This window comes from Stegostoma tigrinum, chromosome 28 (assembly GCF_030684315.1).
Source record: "Stegostoma tigrinum isolate sSteTig4 chromosome 28, sSteTig4.hap1, whole genome shotgun sequence".
Classification (NCBI taxonomy): domain Eukaryota; kingdom Metazoa; phylum Chordata; class Chondrichthyes; order Orectolobiformes; family Stegostomatidae; genus Stegostoma; species Stegostoma tigrinum.
The window spans coordinates 15,904,284-15,923,532 of record NC_081381.1 but is presented as its reverse complement, the minus strand read 5'-3'; the positions used below and the strand labels follow the sequence as shown (position 1 = coordinate 15,923,532).

Here is a 19,249-nt window from a genome sequence, read left to right as displayed (position 1 = left end):
TAGTAAATGGTGGAGCAGGCTTGATGGGCCGAATGGCCTACCCTGTTCATTGCCCACAAGAATTTAAAATATTTCTCATCTTCCCCGGTTCTGTTATGAAAACCTAAACTGGTCTCCTCTGTTTACTGACTGACCAGTTAAATGGAAATCATTGAAACCCCTCATTTTCAGCACCTCCCTGAAGACATTTTGGCACTGGTCATTATTCTCGTGAACTATAACAGCAAGATTTGTTTTTCACAACTGTTGTCAATTCTGTTCCATGCCAATGAATGAGCATACTCAGTGTGCATTCTAAAACATACTCGACTCTGCGCTGATCTAGGTTAAAGTTTGTACTTTTAAAAACTCACTGTTTCTGTGCGTATGCGTGTGTGCATGTGCATAGGTGTGCACGCGTGTGCGTGTGTGTGTGTGTGTGTGTGTGAGAGAGAGTGAGAGAGACAGTGTGAGAGAGTGTGTGAGAGAGACAGAGACTGAGAGACAGAGACAGAGAGAGAGAGGGACAGACAGAGAGAGAGAGACAGAGACTAAGAGACAGAGACAAAGTGAGAGACAGAGAGACAAAGTGAGAGACAGAGAGAGAGTGTGAGAGTGAGAGAGATTGAGACGGAGAGTGAGAGACAGAGAGAAGGAGACAGAAAGTGTGAGAGTGAGCGATAATGAGTGTGCGAGTGTTAGAGACACAAGAAGTTACAGTCACCAAACATAATAAAATGTGAGGCTGGATGAACACAGCAGGCCAAGCAGCATCTCAGGAGCACAAAAGCTGACGTTTCGGGCCTAGACCCTTCATCAGAGAGGGGGATGGGGGGAGGGAACTGGAATAAATAGGGAGAGAGGGGGAGGCGGACCGAAGATGGAGAGTAAAGAAGATAGGTGGAGAGGGTGTAGGTGGGGAGGTAGGGAGGGGATAGGTCAGTCCAGGGAAGACGGACAGGTCAAGGAGGTGGGATGAGGTTAGTAGGTAGATGGGGGTGCGGCTTGGGGTGGGAGGAAGGGATGGGTGAGAGGAAGAACCGGTTAGGGAGGCAGAGACAGGTTGGACTGGTTTTGGGATGCAGTGGGTGGGGGGGAAGAGCTGGGCTGGTTGTGTGGTGCAGTGGGGGGAGGGGATGAACTGGGCTGGTTTGGGGATGCAGTGGGGGAAGGGGAGATTTTGAAACTGGTGAAGTCCACATTGATACCGTATGGCTGCAGGGTTCCCAGGCGGAATATGAGTTGCTGTTCCTGCAACCTTCGGGTGGCATCATTGTGGCAGTGCAGGAGGCCCATGATGGACATGTCATCAAGAGAATGGGAGGGGGAGTGGAAATGGTTTGCGACTGGGAGGTGCAGTTGTTTGTTACGAACTGAGCGGAGGTGTTCTGCAAAGCGGTCCCCAAGCCTCCGCTTGGTTTCCCCAATGTAGAGGAAGCCGCACCGGGTACAGTGGATGCAGTATACCACATTGGCAGATGTGCAGGTGGCAGTATACCACATTGGCACAAAACCATCCCAAAACCAGTCCAACCTGTCTCTGCCTCCCTAACCGGTTCTCCCTCTCACCCATCCCTTCCTCCCACCCCAAGCCGCACCCCCAGCTACCTACTAACCTCATCCCACCTCCCTGACCTGTCCGTCTTCCCTGGACTGACCTATCCCCTCCCTACCTCCCCACCTACACCCTCTCCACCTATCTTCTTTACTCTCCATCTTCGGTCCGCCTCCCCCTCTCTCCCTATTTATTCCAGTTCCCTCCCCCCATCCCCCTCTCTGATGAAGGGTCTAGGCCCGAAACGTCAGCTTTTGTGCTCCTGAGATGCTGCTTGGCCTGCTGTGTTCATCCAGCCTCACATTTTATTATCTTGGAATCTCCAGCATCTGCAGTTCCCATTATCACAGTCACCAAACAAGTCATTTATGAGGATCTTGAGAGAAACAATCAATCCGTGCAGAATGACACTGATAATGGACCTTCAGTAAGACTCAAAAGCTCTTAATGGCAACTTCCTGCCTGCATTTATTCAACCAATTCTTCAATCATTGGAGTGACATCCCACTGATTGCACAAGAAACTCTTGTGCAGATTAATCTATATTGAAGGGCTTTTTCCACAGGCTGATTGATCAATTCTGGTCTCCCTGCCATTGGAAGGATGTTGTGAAACTTGAAAGGGTTCAGAAAAAATTTACAGGGATGTTGCCAGGGGTGGAGGGTTTGAGCAATAGCAAGAGGCCTAATAGGCTGTGGCTATTTTCCCTGGAGCGCAGAGGCTGTGGGGTGACCTTATAGAGATTTATAAAATCATGATCGGGACTGATAGAGTGAATAAGTGGAAGTCTTTTCCCCAGGGTAGGAGAGTCCAAAACTAGAGGGCATAGGGTTAAGGTGGAGAGAAAAGATTTACAAAGGACCTGAGGGACAAATTTTTCATACAGAGTGGTGTGTATTTGGAGTGAGCTGCCAGAGGAAATGGTGGAGGCTGGTACAGTTACAACATATAAAAAGCATCTGGCTGGGTATATGCATCAGAAGGGTTTAGAGGGATATGGGAAAAATGCTGGGAATGGGACTAGATTAATTTAGGATATCTGGTCAGCATGGATGTGTTGGACTGAAGGGTTTCCTTGCTGTACATCTCTATGACTCAATATAATCGACAAAGATACTTGTAGACTAATCTAGAAGATCATGCAGAAACTCAGGCAAATGATTAAGACATGGCCTTCCCCCAACCTCCGAAAAGCTATGTTATTTGGTGCCGCTGACCCTTTCTTCATTTAAGCAATCATAAAGATTCATAACCATAAAGACCCAGTCAAGCAACTCACCCATAACTAATGTCTGCCTAAGGGGACTATAATTCCCTGTATTCAATTGTTCATTGTTGTCGAAACTAAAAATATTTGAATATCCTCCCAATCAAACAGAATGATCCCAGGCTCTGCACAAACACTTCTACAACTTGCCATGTACATGAATTATCATCCTCCTAAGTTCTTTCAGAGTGTGCAGTCAGTACTTTCTAGACCTTGTCTGGACACATTAAGTAAAGGCAAAGGTCGATTGAATAAAATTCATCAAGCAGTCTAATAAATTGTGACTGATCTATCCAGCCATGTTGCCTTTGCCTTGAAAGGTCAAATCGTATTGCACAGAAGGCTGCCAGACTTAGCAAGCAACAACCATCTGCAAATTAGATGCAATGCAAATTGCTTGCTTCATTAAATAAGAAGTTGCCTGTGCCTGGAAATTCCACTACAAAAAGGCACGGTTCCATGCACGTTTAATACCAACTATTATTTAATTCAAGCTGTAAAAATTGAAAAACAAAAATGAACATTGACAATTTCCATTTGGGTAGAGCTTTTAAACGTGGAAAAATACTTCAAGGCATTTAACAAAGACAATCCAAAAATTACACTGAGCCCGGAGGAGAGGTATTAAGGAGAGCAATAGAAAAATTCCTCAAAGATAAGACTTGGGAAATATTTTTTAAAAGTAAAAGGAGGTGGATAGCGGGTGAATGTGGCTGTTTAGTCCCCACTCGCGAAGGTTAAACCATACACAATGCCTCGAATCAAAGGCCAAGTTCCTGTAACTGCAAGCTTGCATTTTCCTACATTTCCACCCTCTAAATCTTCTCCCTACCCTGACCATGCAAAAACCCCTGCTATTCCAAAGGTTGCTGAAGCTGTTATGAGCAACCAGAAACTTTTATTCTGAAGCATGAGAGACAATCAGAGGGTGAGAGAGAGAGAAAGATAGAGAGAGCTAGAGTTTGAACTTTAGAGAACAGTTCGCTCGTTTAGGCTTGCATATTTACATAAAGAATTCTGCTTCTAACTACTGTGGATTTTGAATGCCAAAACAAAGCTAACATTGGTCAACAACTGTTTTGTTTATTGGAAGGAGACTGTTGACTTTTTTAAAAAAACAGTTGTCTGGAAATTATGAAAATTCAGAAATAGAGTTTGATTAATCGTACTGTAAAATTGCGGCCTTAAAGAATCTCTTGCAGATTTGAGACTGTAGGAAATCTTCCTAATCCAACTATTCACTTTCAAAGGAATGGGCAATATCTGCCTTCAGGTTATCTTCCCATATATTAGAAATAGGCACATTTTAGACTTGGAAAGGTTAGAACATATTGTGTTTATTACAGCTCACCACACCGCCTGCTTCAGGCTGTCCTGTAACACAACACAGCGAAAGAAGTTACCTCAGAGTACAACGGGATCTTCATTAGATGGGCCAATGGGCCAAGGAGTGAGGATGGAGTTTAATTTAGATAAATGTGAGGTAATGCACTTTAAAGGCAAATGAGGTAGGACTTAGACACTTAATGGTAAGGTCCTGGGGAGTGTTCCCAAACAAAGAGACCTTGGGATGTAGGTTCATAGTTCCTTGAAAGCAGACTCACGGGTAGATAGGACAATGAGGAAGGTGTTTGGTATGCTTGCCCTTATTGGTTGGTGCCTTGAGTACAGGAGTTGGGATATCACATTGCAGCTGTACAGGACATTGGTTAGGCCACTTTTGAAATACTGTGTGCAATTCTGGACTTCCTGCAAAAGAAGGATGTTGTAAAACCTGAAAGGGTACAGAAAAGATTTACAAGGAAGTTACTTGCGTTGGAGGCTTTGAGCTATAGTAAGAGGCTGAATAGGCTGGGGGTATTTTCCCTGGAGCGTCAGAGGCTGAGGGCTGACCTTATAGAGGTTTACAAAATCATGAGAGGCATGGATAGGGTAAATGGGCAATGTATTTATCCCAGGGCAGAGCAGCCCAAAACTAGAGGGCATAAGTTTAAGGAGGGGGGGGGGGGGTAAGATATAAAAAGGTCCCAAGGGGAAACTTTTTCACAGAGGGTGGTGCATATATGGAATGAACTGTCAGAGTAAGTGGTGCAGGCTGGTACAATTGCAACATTTAAAAGGCATCTAAACGGGCATATGAATGGGAAGAGTTCAGAGGGATATGGGCCAAATGCTGGCAAACGGGACTAAATTAATTTATGATTTCTGTTTGGGATGGACAAGTTGACATCTGTTTCTGTACTGTATAGCTCTATGACTCTTATGATTAGATTCTCCAATGTAGTTGTGACTATCATCCCCTGGAATACGTACACAGAACAGTTCTTTCTTTGTTAATTGGGTCCTAGCTCTTTATGGGCAATACAACAATGTACTAATAGATACTCAAAGCATCTTTAAAAATTTGCAAATATTACGCTTGATCATTGTAAGAAACTTGGGCAATTTCAAAAGAATGGTTTTCAACTTTGAAACGAAACTAATTCCCAACGGACAAGGACATGATTTAATGACAATATTATATGAAATGCTCTTAATGAGCTCCCAAGCAAATATTGGAAAAGGTGACTCTAAAATTTCAAATAAAATGAGCCAAGTCTCAGTTCGTGAGTTTTATTCCATCCTTTTATTGTTCTCATGTGACTGTGAGATCCTTTATTTTATTATCTATTCAAAGTATGGGTCTAACAAGCATAATTAGATATCAATTCACTCTAAACAAAAACACATTATTTTTCATCATTCACTCACTGGCTGGCCAACATTTATTATCCATTCCTACAGTCCTTGAACAGAATGCTTGGTAGGTCATTTCAGAGGGCAGTTGAGATTCAGCTACATTGTTGTGGTTCAGGAGTCACACATAGGTCAGATTTTCTCTCCTGAAAGACATTAGCGACCCAGGTGGGATTTTCCTGTCAATTGGCCATGGTTTCTTCATCACCAGCAGATTCTTAACTCCAGATGTGTTTAAAAATCAAATTCAAGTTCCGCCATTTGTCGTGGCAGGATTTGAACTCACTTCTCTAGAACACTAGCTGAGATTCTGGATTAGTAGGTCTACTGACATTACCACTAGGCCATTGTCTCACCCATATGGACAAGTGAGTCCAGCTCCACACTTTGTTATCTTGGATTCTCCAGCATCTGCAGTTCCCATTATCTCTGATACAATTTTAACCTCACTGCGAAGCCTCTTCCAGGGATGCCTAACCTGAAGAAGTTGCCCTCCTCTCTCCGGACCAACCTCAGGGAATCTCTCCCTATTTATTCCAGAACCCTCTCCCCATCCCCCTCTCTGATGAAAGGTCTAGGCCCGAAACGTCAGCTTTTGTGCTCCTGAGATGCTGCTTGGCCGGCTGTGTTCACCCAGCTCCACACTTTGTTATCTTGTTTAAGAGAGTGTTGTTTCAACCAAAGTGAGTCAGATGTTACTCTGTTAATATCCTATGAATGAACAACTGTATAACATAACTCAATTCTCAAGTTGTCTACATAGCAGAAAAGATTTATAAAGGTCCATCAACAACAGAAACTTGCTTTTATATATCACCTGTAACATAATGAAGTACTCCAAGGCATTTTGAAGGAAGGAAATACTATCGAATAATTTGTAAAAAAAAATGATGTGAATTGACTAAAGAGGCTCTGCTTAACACAAAGTTAAAGTGGGTTACTGAGGACAGAGGGGTTAATTGGGAATGGGATTTGATGCAATAATGGACGTAGGCAGCAACATTTGAAAGGTGAAGGTAAAATTGCCATCATCCTATTGGACCACTGATCTGCTCTCTCTCTCTCTCTCTATCTCTCTCTCTCTCGAGATAGATGACTGGGTGTAGTTTAACCTGAGGGTCACTCTACCTTTAAGCAAGGGGAGAGGTTGCATGGGAGAATCCTTCATGGTGATCTCAACTGATGCAAGAATTGAACTCACGCTGTTGGCATCATTCTGCATTGCCGAGCAGCCACCAGCCATCTAAACTAACAAACCCCTGTCATCATCCTTATCATCATTCCTGATATTGCCTTGTTTGGATAAAATAAGTTTGTGAAGGGTAGAGTGTCGGAGAGTACCCAGGAATCTATTTGAATCATGTTATGATCCCAGCTGGTAGAATATTGGACAAGACAGATCCCAGAGCACAGCCTGGCTTGATAGATCATGAGTTTAATTTTTCAGATGATTTCCATGATGGTAAGTTACTGAAACATATTCACGTAAGGTTGCATATGATCTTTAAAAGAAGAACACAAGTCTACACAAAAACACTTATAGCTTAGAAAACTTAACATAAATAGCAAAACATAGCTCTAACCTGTTTTCTAGCAAAATATGTTACAATACTCAGTCCCAGAGAAATATCACTCCTATCTCAACTTTTTAATTTCTTACATAACTGACTCTTTGTAGCTCTCTTACTTGTGCTGCTTAGACTATATACTATAGTTTCCTAGTTTTGATGCCCAAACTTCTGATTAGTTTTGATAATTTGAAACCTTCTATGCAAACTCTGCAGCTTGGAGATTTCCCAAATTAAAACGCTTCTGCTAATGTGAAAATAGTTTTCCTGAACTTAACTCCTAATTCTTCTGAATTAAAAACATACTAAACTAATGACCACTGCTTTGCTTTCTCTGTTTATCATCAATTCAGCAGAATAAACATTTCATGAATTAACATCAGAGGTATTCTGCTAGGCACTTAACTAATCACATGCTTTCTTGGCTATGATGTATTTAGGTCACTCTACAAAATTACTTTCTGACCTCTTTTTAAAAAGTTACCTTCACAGAACTTAAACCAAACTCCATCTGCCCCTGTTTTTATAGAAGAGTGAAATCCCAGATAATGTGAATATATTAAATACATTTATTACAATAGTCAAGAATGGAACATTGTTTCAAGGAACAGTTGGTCCAAAATATAAGCCAACAAGATCAACATCAAGGTTAAGGCCTTTCATGAGAACCCTTAATCCCACTGCTCACATGATTCTGCACAACCAGTCAGCTCCCATACACTCGGCACAAGTCATCATTCACATAAGCAACAACGTAGTTTTAAAAGAAACACAGATGATATTCTTGCTTTCGTTTCATTAATATAAATAAGCAACAAGTATTCATTTCTCAGAAGCTTGTGATACAATGTTTCTAATATGTACAATCTCTTGAACTGTTAATGCTTATTATTTGAAAGTGTTGCTACTTTTTCTCCTGCCAGAACATCATAATTTACTGATGATAAACATGTGAATTCATTTAATGAATGTTTATTTGTTTGTTTAAGAGCAAAAAAATGCTTAATATTTAGAGCTTCTATAAGTTCCCATTAATTCTGAGGCAATTTTGTTCTGATGGTGACTGAAAGTGGGTAAGACAGAACTATCCTAATCTGCAATATTGTTTATCCTCACACTGGTCACTCTACCCCCCTCCACTCACAGGTGAAAACATTTTATGACCACAGGACTAGAGATAATTAAGGCATGCATTTATGTGCTCCTTGTAGTCAGAGGCTAATGTAGCCAGGACCTTCCACATTTTTGGAGGTAAATTTTATATTGACCAGTGATGATGTATGTGTGTCAGCTGGGAGGTCAACATGCACACATCCCGATTCAACTGGAAACCTGACACAATTACTGCGTAGCAGCAAATTACTGCAGATGCCAGAATCGGTACTGAAAACAAAAATAAAAATGCTGGAAACCACAGTGGATCAGGGAACATCTGTAACATTTCGAGTCGAGATGACTCTTCGTCAGAGCGGTTTGATTTGATGAGGCACCATGCAAAAGAACACTCCACCCAAATGGTTTTGTGTCTCCTAAACTTGTTCTTGTCTCTAGGCTACCCCTATAAAGTTTACGGTGTCAAGTGGTATATAGACAGAAGGTCTGCAGTAGCCTGAACTACAGAAGCTTTAACATAACTACTCATTTGAACTTGTTGATCTTGAAGATGTGAATTCTGTCATTGCTAATAACTGGAGACAGTATAAAAACATGCCTTCTGGAAAGTCTATTAAGTGTAATCCACACTTTCTAGACCATAATTCAGTAAAAGGCATTGATAGTTTTCTTCAGCACAGGCTGTAACTAAAAATTCAACACTGTCTATACGTGTGTTTGTGGCAAGAAAATTGGATTCCGAAACAAAAGTTCAGCTTTCAATTTCAGTACTGGTAATGTCACAAAGCAACACTTGCTCAACATTGCAGTATCAATATAGTCAAATAACACACAAGTAAACAACCCCTGTCTTGCAACCTAATGTAACATGCTCAATGCCATAAGACCACTTGACCTACAGTACTGGTGCCAGGATAATAAAATGTGAGGCTGGATGAACACTGCAGGCCAAGCAGCATCTCAGGAGCACAAAAGCTGACGTTTCGGGCCTAGACCCTTCATCAGAGAGGGGGATGGGGAGAGGGAACTGGAATAAATAGGGAGAGAGGGGGAGGCGGACCGAAGATGGAGAGTAAAGAAGATAGGTGGAGAGAGTATAGGTGGGGAGGTAGGGAAGAAGTAGTAGTAGTACATAGTAGTAGTACATAGTCCGCCTCCCCCTCTCTCCCTATTTATTCCAGAACCCTCACCCCATCCCCCTCTCTGATGAAGGGTCTAGGCCCGAAACGTCAGCTTTTGTGCTCCTGAGATGCTGCTTGGCTGCTGTGTTCATCCAGCCTCACATTTTATTATCTTGGAATTCTCCAGCATCTGCAGTTCCCATTATCTCTAGTACTGGTGCCAGTTTGAGATATCTATTTGGTCACTGTTACCTTTCCATGTTTGCTTTCCTTATTAATGCATTTATCCATTTCCCTTTCAGAGGGTACACTTGTTTCTGGCACAGTGCCTCATTTCTTAGCCATCTTCTGTATACAAATGTTTCCTCTTAACAGTGTCCTTGTTTGTTGAATGATCACATTACACTTTTATAATCTCCAGTTTCCGACTCACCAATAGTTTGCCTCAACTGAACTCTCCAATTTTCAAGGGCAATTAATAAGCAGCTCAGAAAAAAGTATATGTGGCTGTGGATGAAATATTTGCCTCAACTGAAGAATTTTTTATAAAAATGTTTTAGCGCATTCAAATCCCCAAAGCCAAGCAATCATCTCCTCATTTCGTGAGTTTCAGGTGATTAATCTGACACTGAACAGTGCGGAGCTGGAGGAACACAGCAGGCCAGGCAGCATCAGAGGAGCAGCAAAGCTGACGTTTTGGGTCGGGATCCTTCTTCAGAAATGGGCATTTCTAAAGAAGGGTCCTGACCCGAAACTTCAGCTCTCCTGCTCCTCTAATGCTGCCTGGCCTGCTGTGCTCCTCCAGCTCCACACTGTGTTACCTCTGACTCCAGCATCGGCAGTTCTTACTAGTCTGACACTTGACCTGCAGCCAGGTCATTCACTGCTCAGTAACACTCAGCGCCCTCTAAGTCTCTCTCCGCACATGCTAGAGGGGTTTATGCTGAGGCTCGTGGAGTCTCAGGGGTTCAGAGACCCTGGTTTGTTCTGCTCCTATTTAGCAAGATTGACTCTCACTGTGAGAGTTCAAAGCCTGCCATCTGACAGATGACGGACTGACCTTGCTATTTGACAAGACAATCAAAATATGAATTGAACTAAAGCATTTGTTGCTTCAAAAGTCGATGTTCAACATGCTTAAAAGTTCAATATTCAACATTCACCAAACAGAGTAAGCAAGATGGTAGAGTAGTAATGTTCCTTAGCAGAAGGTTGTCCATTCTGACTGCTTTTCTTTCCTTTTCCCCCTTTTCTTGTCTTTTTCTCTTTTCTATTTTCCTTACTTACTTCTTGGGCTTGGGTGGCATTGGCAGCAGGTCTTGGGCAAGCCCAGCAGAGACCGTGAGTGAGTCCAGCGTGAAGGGAGAGGAGGCCCAGCGCGGGGGGAGAGCAGGCCCAGCGCGGACCTTCAGCGTTTGTAAAACTGGAACCCTGGGGACAGTGGTGGCGACAGAGCGTGGCAGCAGCTGGGGCCCAGCGGCGGCTCGCAGCGACTGGAGTTGAAGCCTTGCAAAGAGTGGCAAAGCTTGGCAGGTCTTAGCTCAGCGCAGGGGAGAGCAAGACCTCTTGGGGTAAGCCCAGCTTGTAGCATCTGCAGGACCATGGCTTAAGAAAGGACTGTAATGTTTGATATTTTAATTTTATTTCTTTATTTTTCTACTTCTATGCTAAGAAGACTGTAGTGCTTAACTTTTTAAACTTATTTCTTTATTTCTCTATTTCTGTAACTAATATTTTGTACCTAGGTACTTAAGATGGCACAGATTACACTGTACACCTTTCACTGTACTCTTGTACTCCATACTTGTGTACACATGGGGCGGCACGGTGGCTCAGTGGTTAGCACTGCAGCCTCACAGCACCAGGAACCCAGGTTCGATTCCAGCCTCGGGCAACTGAGTGGAGTTTGCACATTCTCCCTTGTGTCTGCGTGGGTTTCCTCCGGGTGCTCCGGTTTCCTCCCACAGTCCAAAGATGTGCAGGCTCGGTGCATTAGCCGTGCTAAATTTCCCACAGTCTATCCCTGCATTTCCCACTCCAGACACTAAGGGGTAGGTCTCGGGGTGGGGTTTCGGATGCTCTTTGGACGGTTGGTGTGGACTCGATGGGCTGAATGGCTTGCTTCCACACTGTAGGGATTCAATGACAATAAAATGTAAAGAACTCTTGTTGTGTAGAGCAGTACCAGAGGCCATTGAAAATGGATTCAAACACATTTCAAAAAGTAAAATGGGTAAAGATTTGATCCATTGTGGCTCAAGCTGCTTCTCCTCCTACTCATTGATTTGTAGCAGGCTATGCATTTTCAGAGCACTTATCTGAAGAAAACACTCCAGTTTGAAACCCAAGGTTTAATACAAAGGATGGGGATTTGTCAGCTCGGGGCTGAATTGGATTTAGTAGAAACTGATAGGATACAGTATTCCTATCAAATCAGCAGTGTGCCAAGGCTCAGTTTATTGTATTCTATGCCTTCATTTGGGTCCTTACAACCCACCGCACATCAAGTGCAGTCCAGTGTAATAGAATTTAACACACTAACATACTGTACAAGACCTCCAGCTAAAGCAGGTCCAGTTACTGAACAGGCTGCTATATTTATCTTTGAACCAAGCCACAGACTCGCATACTGGCAATGTCACAGTGACTATTCTCTGGGGTTTACATCAGCCTCAGCAAAATGTATTCAATCAGCAAGAGACTCAGTTACATCCTACACAGCCTTCGCCAGCCAGCAAAGAGCAGATGGACTCTGAACCCAGGAAAGGTTAATCCAAAGAAATGATCAAATGACAGCTTGTGTGGTTTAAGTAGGGGTGATCCTGTACTAGCTATAGCAGGCTCCTTTCCTAATCTGAATAGCTCAAAAACATATCACTCAATGCAACACACTGGCATGATAACTAATCTATATCATTGTTGGCAGATCAGACTGTTGCGTGACTTTGAAATGTGTGACTTCCAGATCAAGGAGTAAACAATCTTAGCTAAACCACCAATCCAAATACAGAAGTGCTTCAAAAACTGGCAGCATCAGGAATATCAAATACACAACTTGTACTAGGTGACTATTTGAAGACCCATAATCCTGCCAAAGGCTATTCAGCCAATTTTATGGGCTAGAAGAGCAAAGAGATGCTACACTTCATGCTATCGGCAGTTCCAAGTTCCTTAGCCATTTTAAGCAACCACAAAGCAGCATGTATAATAAGCATTGACTTATTTTGGTACCTCCTGTCAGTGAAAAAAATGTCTTGTCTCAGGAATCATTTTTAAAACTAAATTTGCTTATAAAGACATTTCAGTGGAAATGGAAGCAATATAATAGGCAAAAAAACCCACCTTGGAGATAATAAATCCTGTTATTTTACAATTGAGTGCTTAAATTGGGCCATAATGTTCTTGTTTTGTAGAAAAGGCTTAATGTTGCAAGTAAAGTCACTTACCAGAAAATGGCATGCTTGCTATATTTTACATGCCTTCATGACTTCAGGTAAGTGTGCCATAAACACCACAATACCCAGGTCACTGAATGAAGGCAGCTCACACACACTGCTAATTAGAGGTGGACGATAGAATCACTGAATGGTGTCTGCTCAGAAGGAGGCCGTTCAGTGCATCATGTCCATGCTATTGCTTTGCAAAAATAATTCAATTCGTCCAATTTTTTTTGACCTGCAATTTTCTTTTTCTCTTCATTATCCGATTATCTTTAGAGTCTTTGAGCAAATTTTCCTCCACGAAGGTGTACTCCAGAACCTAACCACTTGCCACGTAAGAAAGATTTCCTTCCTTTCTGACACTGGTTCCTTTGTCATTCACATTAAATTGGTGTCCTCTAGTTTTCAATTTTTCCTTCAACTACTTTGCCCAGATCCCTCATGATCTATCAAATCTTCTCTTAATCATCTCTTCTCCGAGAAGGAAGTCTCAGCTTCTATTGATCTCTCCATGTAACTGAAATTTTTCAACCCTAGAACCACTGTTGTTCATCTCTTCTGCACCTTCTCCCATGCCTCAACATCCATCTGAAAGGGTGGTGACACTTGAGAACTGGATATTATCAGCAAACCAAGGAAATTACCACAGATAACCAAATTCATCTACAATTCGCCTACAGGTTCATCAAGAAACATCTGTACTGCGGAAATGTTATGTAGCACAGACAGCATTAACAGAACCCAAATGTAACAAGATTTACAAAAGTCACCTGTGTTCCAGTTATGCTAGACTGCAGAACCACTTTTGGCAATTAAATCTCCAAAGTAAACTGAACTGTTCCATCATAAAACATGTACCCAATGAAAAATAATTTGAATTACCTTCAAATTTAAAAAAAGCCTTCAATTAAAAATGTACACTGCTAAAAAAAACAATGTTGTACAGAATAATTCCGAGATGCTGCTTGGCCTGCTGTGTTCATCCAGCTCCACGCTTTGTTATCTTGGATTCTCCAGCATCTGCAGTTCCCATTGTCTCTTGTGCAGGATAATTCGACTGCTTTCCCCTAACTCCAATGGTTTTCCAGAATTAACCTACCATTTTGATTTAAAACACAGAGGTATAGGGTGGTATTTAACAGAGGGGACAAGTGACAGACTCACATTGTCTCTTTTACGAGAGATCTGTGCATCTTGTGTACTCACACAGTTGACAGGCATCCTGTGGGAGGAAGGACTCTGCTGGAGCAGATTCCCTCACTGAGACCTCCAAACAATCACAGACCAGCAGCACCAGAGCGGGGTGGGGGTGTGGGGAGATGGGGGCAATTGTGCTTCCAGCACTATACCCACCAGAGACTTTGGATTGTGGATGGACTCAGGCTACAGGCTATGGTAGGGGAATGGCTCTAAATCACAATGGCTTCCTGCAAAGTTTCCAATGTTAGGTCCCTCAGTCAGGTATTGAGTGTCTTTGGCTGAGGGGGTCACCATTACCCACAGCCAAGCGAGCCACTCAGTTCAAGGACATTAAGAGATGGACGACAAATATTGACCTCGCCCACATCCCCTGAAAGAATGAAGAAAACGACATCAAAACCTGCAATCACCCTCCCCTCCAAAATTCCCTCTCCACTCCTATCTCCTCTCTGCTTAAAGCTCCAAACCCCTCCCCACCAAACCCCCTCAATACCACTCCCCACCAAATCTGCCAAGCCCCCAGTCCACCAGAAACGTTCACCCAAGTCTCCTCCCCACCAAACACCCACTTCACCAAAACACCCGGTTCCTCTCCCCACCAAACGCCCCCAGTCCCTCTCCCCACCAAACGCCCCCAGTCCCTCTCCTCACCAAAACCACCCCCGTCCCTCTCCCCATCAAACCTCAAACCCAAGTCCCTCTCGCCACCAAAACCCCCTCAGTCCCTCTCCCCACCAAACCTCACCCCCCAAGTCCCTCTCCCCGCCAAAATGACCCCAGTCCCTCTCCCCACCAAACCTCACCCCCCAAGTCCCTCTCGCCACCAAAACCCCCCCAGTCCCTCTCCCCACCAAAACCCCCCCAGTCCCTTTCCCATCAAACCCCATCCCCCAAGTCCCTCTCCCCACCAAAACCCCCCCAATCCATCTCACCACCAAAATCCCCCAGTTCCTCTCCCCACCAAACCACCCCCATCCCTCTCCCCATCAAACCCCACTCCCCTGTCCCTCTCCCCACCAAACCACACCCCAGTCCCTCTCCCCACCAACCCCCCCAGTCCATCTCACCACCAAACCCCCCCAGTTCCTCTCCGCACCAAACCCCCCCGAACCTCTTACCACCAAAACCCCCCAGTCCATCTCACCAAAAACCCCCCAGACCCTCTCACTACCAAAAACCCCACTGAACCTCTCACCACCAAAACCCCCCAGTTCATCTCACCACTAAAACCCCCCCCGACCCTCACCCTGCTAAAACCCCCCCCCCCCAAGTCCTTCTCACCACCAAAATCCTCCCAAGATCCTCTTCCCACCAAAACACCCCCAGTCGCTCTCACCACCAAAACCCTAACACCCCGCCCTACCAAAACCATTCAATGCCACCTCCCCAAATAAATCTTTATTTCAATTAAAGGTTCTGATTAATAGTAACAGGAAGCACCTCCTTAATGTTTTTGGTAACATGAGACCATATTATAATCAGGAGAAGTCAGTGTACTGTCACAGTCTGGGAAAAACTGACCTTTTCCCGTATACAAGTCCACCTCTACAGTGGGGTTACCACGTGAATCAAATATCTCACGGGCATGAATCTTCAAGATGGACATGGTGATGTTCTGTGGAGACAAAAAGAACCATAAATTTGTATAGCATCTTTCATAAGTACCAAAGTGCTTCAGAAATGGTGAAGAACCTTTTTAAATGTAGCCATTGCTGTAACGGTGAAATATGCCAATTTGTGCGGAGCAAACTCTGACAAATAACAATGTCATAATGAGTAGATAATCTGCTTTTGTCAATACTGGCCAGGACAGTGAGGATATTTCCTCTGCTCTTCTTTGAAATAGTGCCATTTATATCTGTTTCTCTCTCAATAATCCCACAGTCAGATGTTTAGCCAGATACATATAGAATCTTCCCGCCTCCTTGACCTGTCTGTCCTCCCCTGACTGACCTATCCCCTCCCTACCTCCACACCTATACTCTCCTCTCCACCTATCTTCTCCTCTATCCATCCTTGGTCTGCTTCCCTCTCTCTCCCTATTTATTTCAGAACCGTCTCCCCATCCCCCTCTCTGATGAAGGGTCTAGGCCCGAAACATCAGCTTTTGTGCTCCTGAGATGCTGCTTGGCTGCTGTGTTCATCCAGCTTCACACTTTGTTATCTTACATATAGAATCAGAGCTGCATCAGCTGTTCAATATGGATCTTTTATTATTTATTCCTAGCAGACTCCCCATGTTGGTGCGTCTACATGGTACAGCCTAAAAGGAACGAAATGCACAATTCTATTTCAATACATTACGACATCCACCGAAGAGGCAGATGTGGCTTCAGTTTAAAGACTCATTTAAATGGCATCACCTTCAACACTGCTGCACTCCTTCAGTAATAGATCTGCATGCTCAAGTCCTGGAGTGGGCACTTGAGACTTGAACCTAATGACAAAGGCAAGTATGAAAGGTTTACAACTTAATAAACTGCTCTCAGCCCAATCCTCAAAGAAAATAAAGCAAGTGCCTTTCAGGATCATCCCTCATGCAACAAATTATTTGAAAACAGCACAAATGATCGCAGATTTGGACAAGAATCTCAGACATGTTTGCCTATCGGATAAATGCTGGCAATGTTTCAAACCACAGAAAACTTCTTTTATTTTTATTTTATTCCTTGTAAGTACACTGTTTTCCATGTTTAATGTTAATTTTGCTTCATGTTTGTAGTGATTTAATGACAGTGGAATAAAGAACCCCTCTTCATTATTTTTGGGTTCAAACAGGTGTGTCCCCATCCTCGCAATTTCTACACTTAAATAATACATCTGAAACTCACTGCACAAAATTGTATCATCTCATTTCCTGTTTACTCTGACAAATGTACCCAATGGTAGCAACATTCTCTCTGTAACTTTTTGATAAACTTGGCAGTGCTGAATATTAGAACTGTTTAAGTTTATTATGCAGGCATGACACATGGGTCAAAGATTGCCCCAAAAATGCGCATCTACTCCATCTGACAACAGGCTTTCATTTAATGCATGAAGTGGAATCACAGTGGGGGGAGGGGGGGTGGTGTCACCAAAAGACTTAAGATACCTGGATCAAATGGATTCACTCTGAGCTACATTTGCCAACACTTGCGTAACAGAACGTCTGGCAGCAGCTGGTGGTGGTGAGGGAGGACACTGAACAGGGCAGCTTGGGCAGCTGTGTCAGTGCCTCCAGTAACTGGTGGGAATGGTGAGGGAAGGCACCGAGATGGGCAGATGGGGCAGTCGAATGGGCCCTGAACAAAGGAAAGGCTGCTTTAGGTCAATAGTCCTGATGGGGAGAAGGATTAAACAGACAAAATATTATCTCATCCAGATGTAAACCAAATTCCCTTTAAGTACAATGCTTTCTAAGTTTAATGTTAATTTTGTTTGTAATGATTTAATGACAGTGGAAGAAAGAACCAGGGCTTCATAATCTTTGGGCCATTCGTGTGTTCAAATCTTGAGTTGCATTAAAAATTTTAACTAGGTCCTACACCTGGTGCATATCCCCTGGCTAAGACCCTCTGTGACACAATGTCAACACTCTGAGCTGCAGCACTTGTATTATATTTTAATCATCAAATACATCAGCATTTTCCTATAGGCACCAGGACACACTTCAGCATTCCTTTATGAAACAGCTGCTTTCAATCCCTGAACAATCCCCTTAAATAAAGTAGCCTGTAGTCATCGCATTGGAGTCAGAATGCTCAGGAAAAATTCCTTCAACTGATTTGTTCCACTATGGTCAGCAACAGTACCGATTGAATTTCCCCTTGATGTAAGGTCAACTACATAATATTTAACACAGGAAGATGCATGAGTGTCGAATAACAGCAAGGAATAGCTGGTTAGAAACTGAAGCTTTATATGGAGCATCTAGCTCTTGGAAACTGGGTTCCTCATTGGCTGTGGGAGGATTTGAATTCTGCATCCTCTTAATACAGTGTTTGAGGGATATTAAACAAGCTATTGGTGCAAGAAGGTCAGACCGTAAACTCATAGCATCGTAGAGTCACAGAGTCATGCGGCACAAAAACAGACCCCTTGGTTCAACTCATTCACACTGACCAAATTTCCAAAATGAAACAAGTCCCACTTGACTGCAATTGGCCTATATCCCTCCAAACCTTTCCTACTCACGTACCTGTCCAAAAGTCTTTTAAATGTTGTAACTGTACCTGCCTCTACCACTTCCTCTGACTGTTCATTCCGCATACAATCTACCCTCTGTGTGAAGAAGTTGTCCCTCAGGTCCCTTTTCAATCTTTCTCCTCTCACCTTGAATATATGCCGTATAGTTTTGAACTCACCACCTGCTATTCACCTTATCTGCGGCCCTCATGATTTTGTAAACCCCTATAACATCACCTCCCAACCTCCGGTGGTCCAGTGAGAAAAGTCCCAGCTGTTCAGCCTCTCTTTATAACTCATGCCCTCCAGTTCCAGCATCTTTCTGTCAAATATTTTCTGAACCCTTTTCAACTTAATAATACCCTCCTTACAGCAGGGCAACTAGAACTGTACACAGTACTCCAAAATGCCTCACCGAAGTCCTGTATTACCTCAGCATTATGTTTCAACTCCAATGCTCAATGGTCTGAGAAATGAAAGCAAGTTTGCTAAATGCATCTTAACCAACTCAACTAAAGTCCATGTAGACAACGTCTGCTGCTCCGTCGTCACCAGTCTTTTTTGTTATGTCCTCAAAAAACTCAATCAAGTTTGTGACAAATGAATTCCCACACACAAAGCCATCACTTTCAAAATCATTGCGGCAAAACAGAACATGCAATTGAAAAACTAGAAAGGGGTATCCTTTCAAATCAACATCAATATTAGACTGTGACAACAGCTGAATACAGGAGAAAAGGAAACAACAGACTCACATCTACAAAGCACCCTTCACAACAGCAGGTTGCCCAAGGCATTTTACAGTCAATTGAATATCTCTTTAAGTGTAGTGAATGGTTTGAAAGTAGGGAACAGGAAGGAATGAGAAAATTGGCCAAGGCATTTCTGAAGAAGGATCTAGGCCTGAAAGGTCAGCCCTCCTGCTCCTCTGAAGCTGTTTGGCCTGCTGTGTTCATCCAGCTCTACACCTTGGAGTCTCATGTAAAGGATGTGATTTTTCTCAAATTGTCTTGGCCAGATCCTGTTACAAACATTGGATGGAACACTGTGGATTGGTGTCCTCTGGTTGTCTTCAAAATAGTGCATGGGATCTTTTACATCAA

General features: G+C 43.2%; 1 protein-coding gene across 11 annotated transcripts in view; it reads right to left on the bottom strand.

Moving 5' to 3' along the window:
- eno1a (enolase 1a, (alpha)) overlaps window positions 1-19,249 on the bottom strand; it is a 73,689-nt gene that overhangs the window by 49,117 nt on the left and 5,323 nt on the right. For 5 of the 11 annotated variants that reach the window (XM_059638104.1, XM_048561249.2, XM_059638107.1 and 2 more), the window contains 2 exons: window positions 16,343-16,416; window positions 15,501-15,594 (listed from right to left, as the gene is read on the bottom strand). The exons of 2 other annotated variants lie outside the window; for them this stretch is intronic. In XM_059638104.1, the coding sequence (XP_059494087.1) occupies window positions 15,501-15,585 (85 nt within the window). In that variant the 5' untranslated portion in view covers window positions 15,586-15,594; window positions 16,343-16,416. The remainder of the gene's footprint in view (window positions 1-15,500; window positions 15,595-16,342; window positions 16,417-19,249) is intronic. 4 more of the 11 variants (XM_048561245.1, XM_059638106.1, XM_059638108.1 and 1 more) reach the window with 1 other exon arrangement.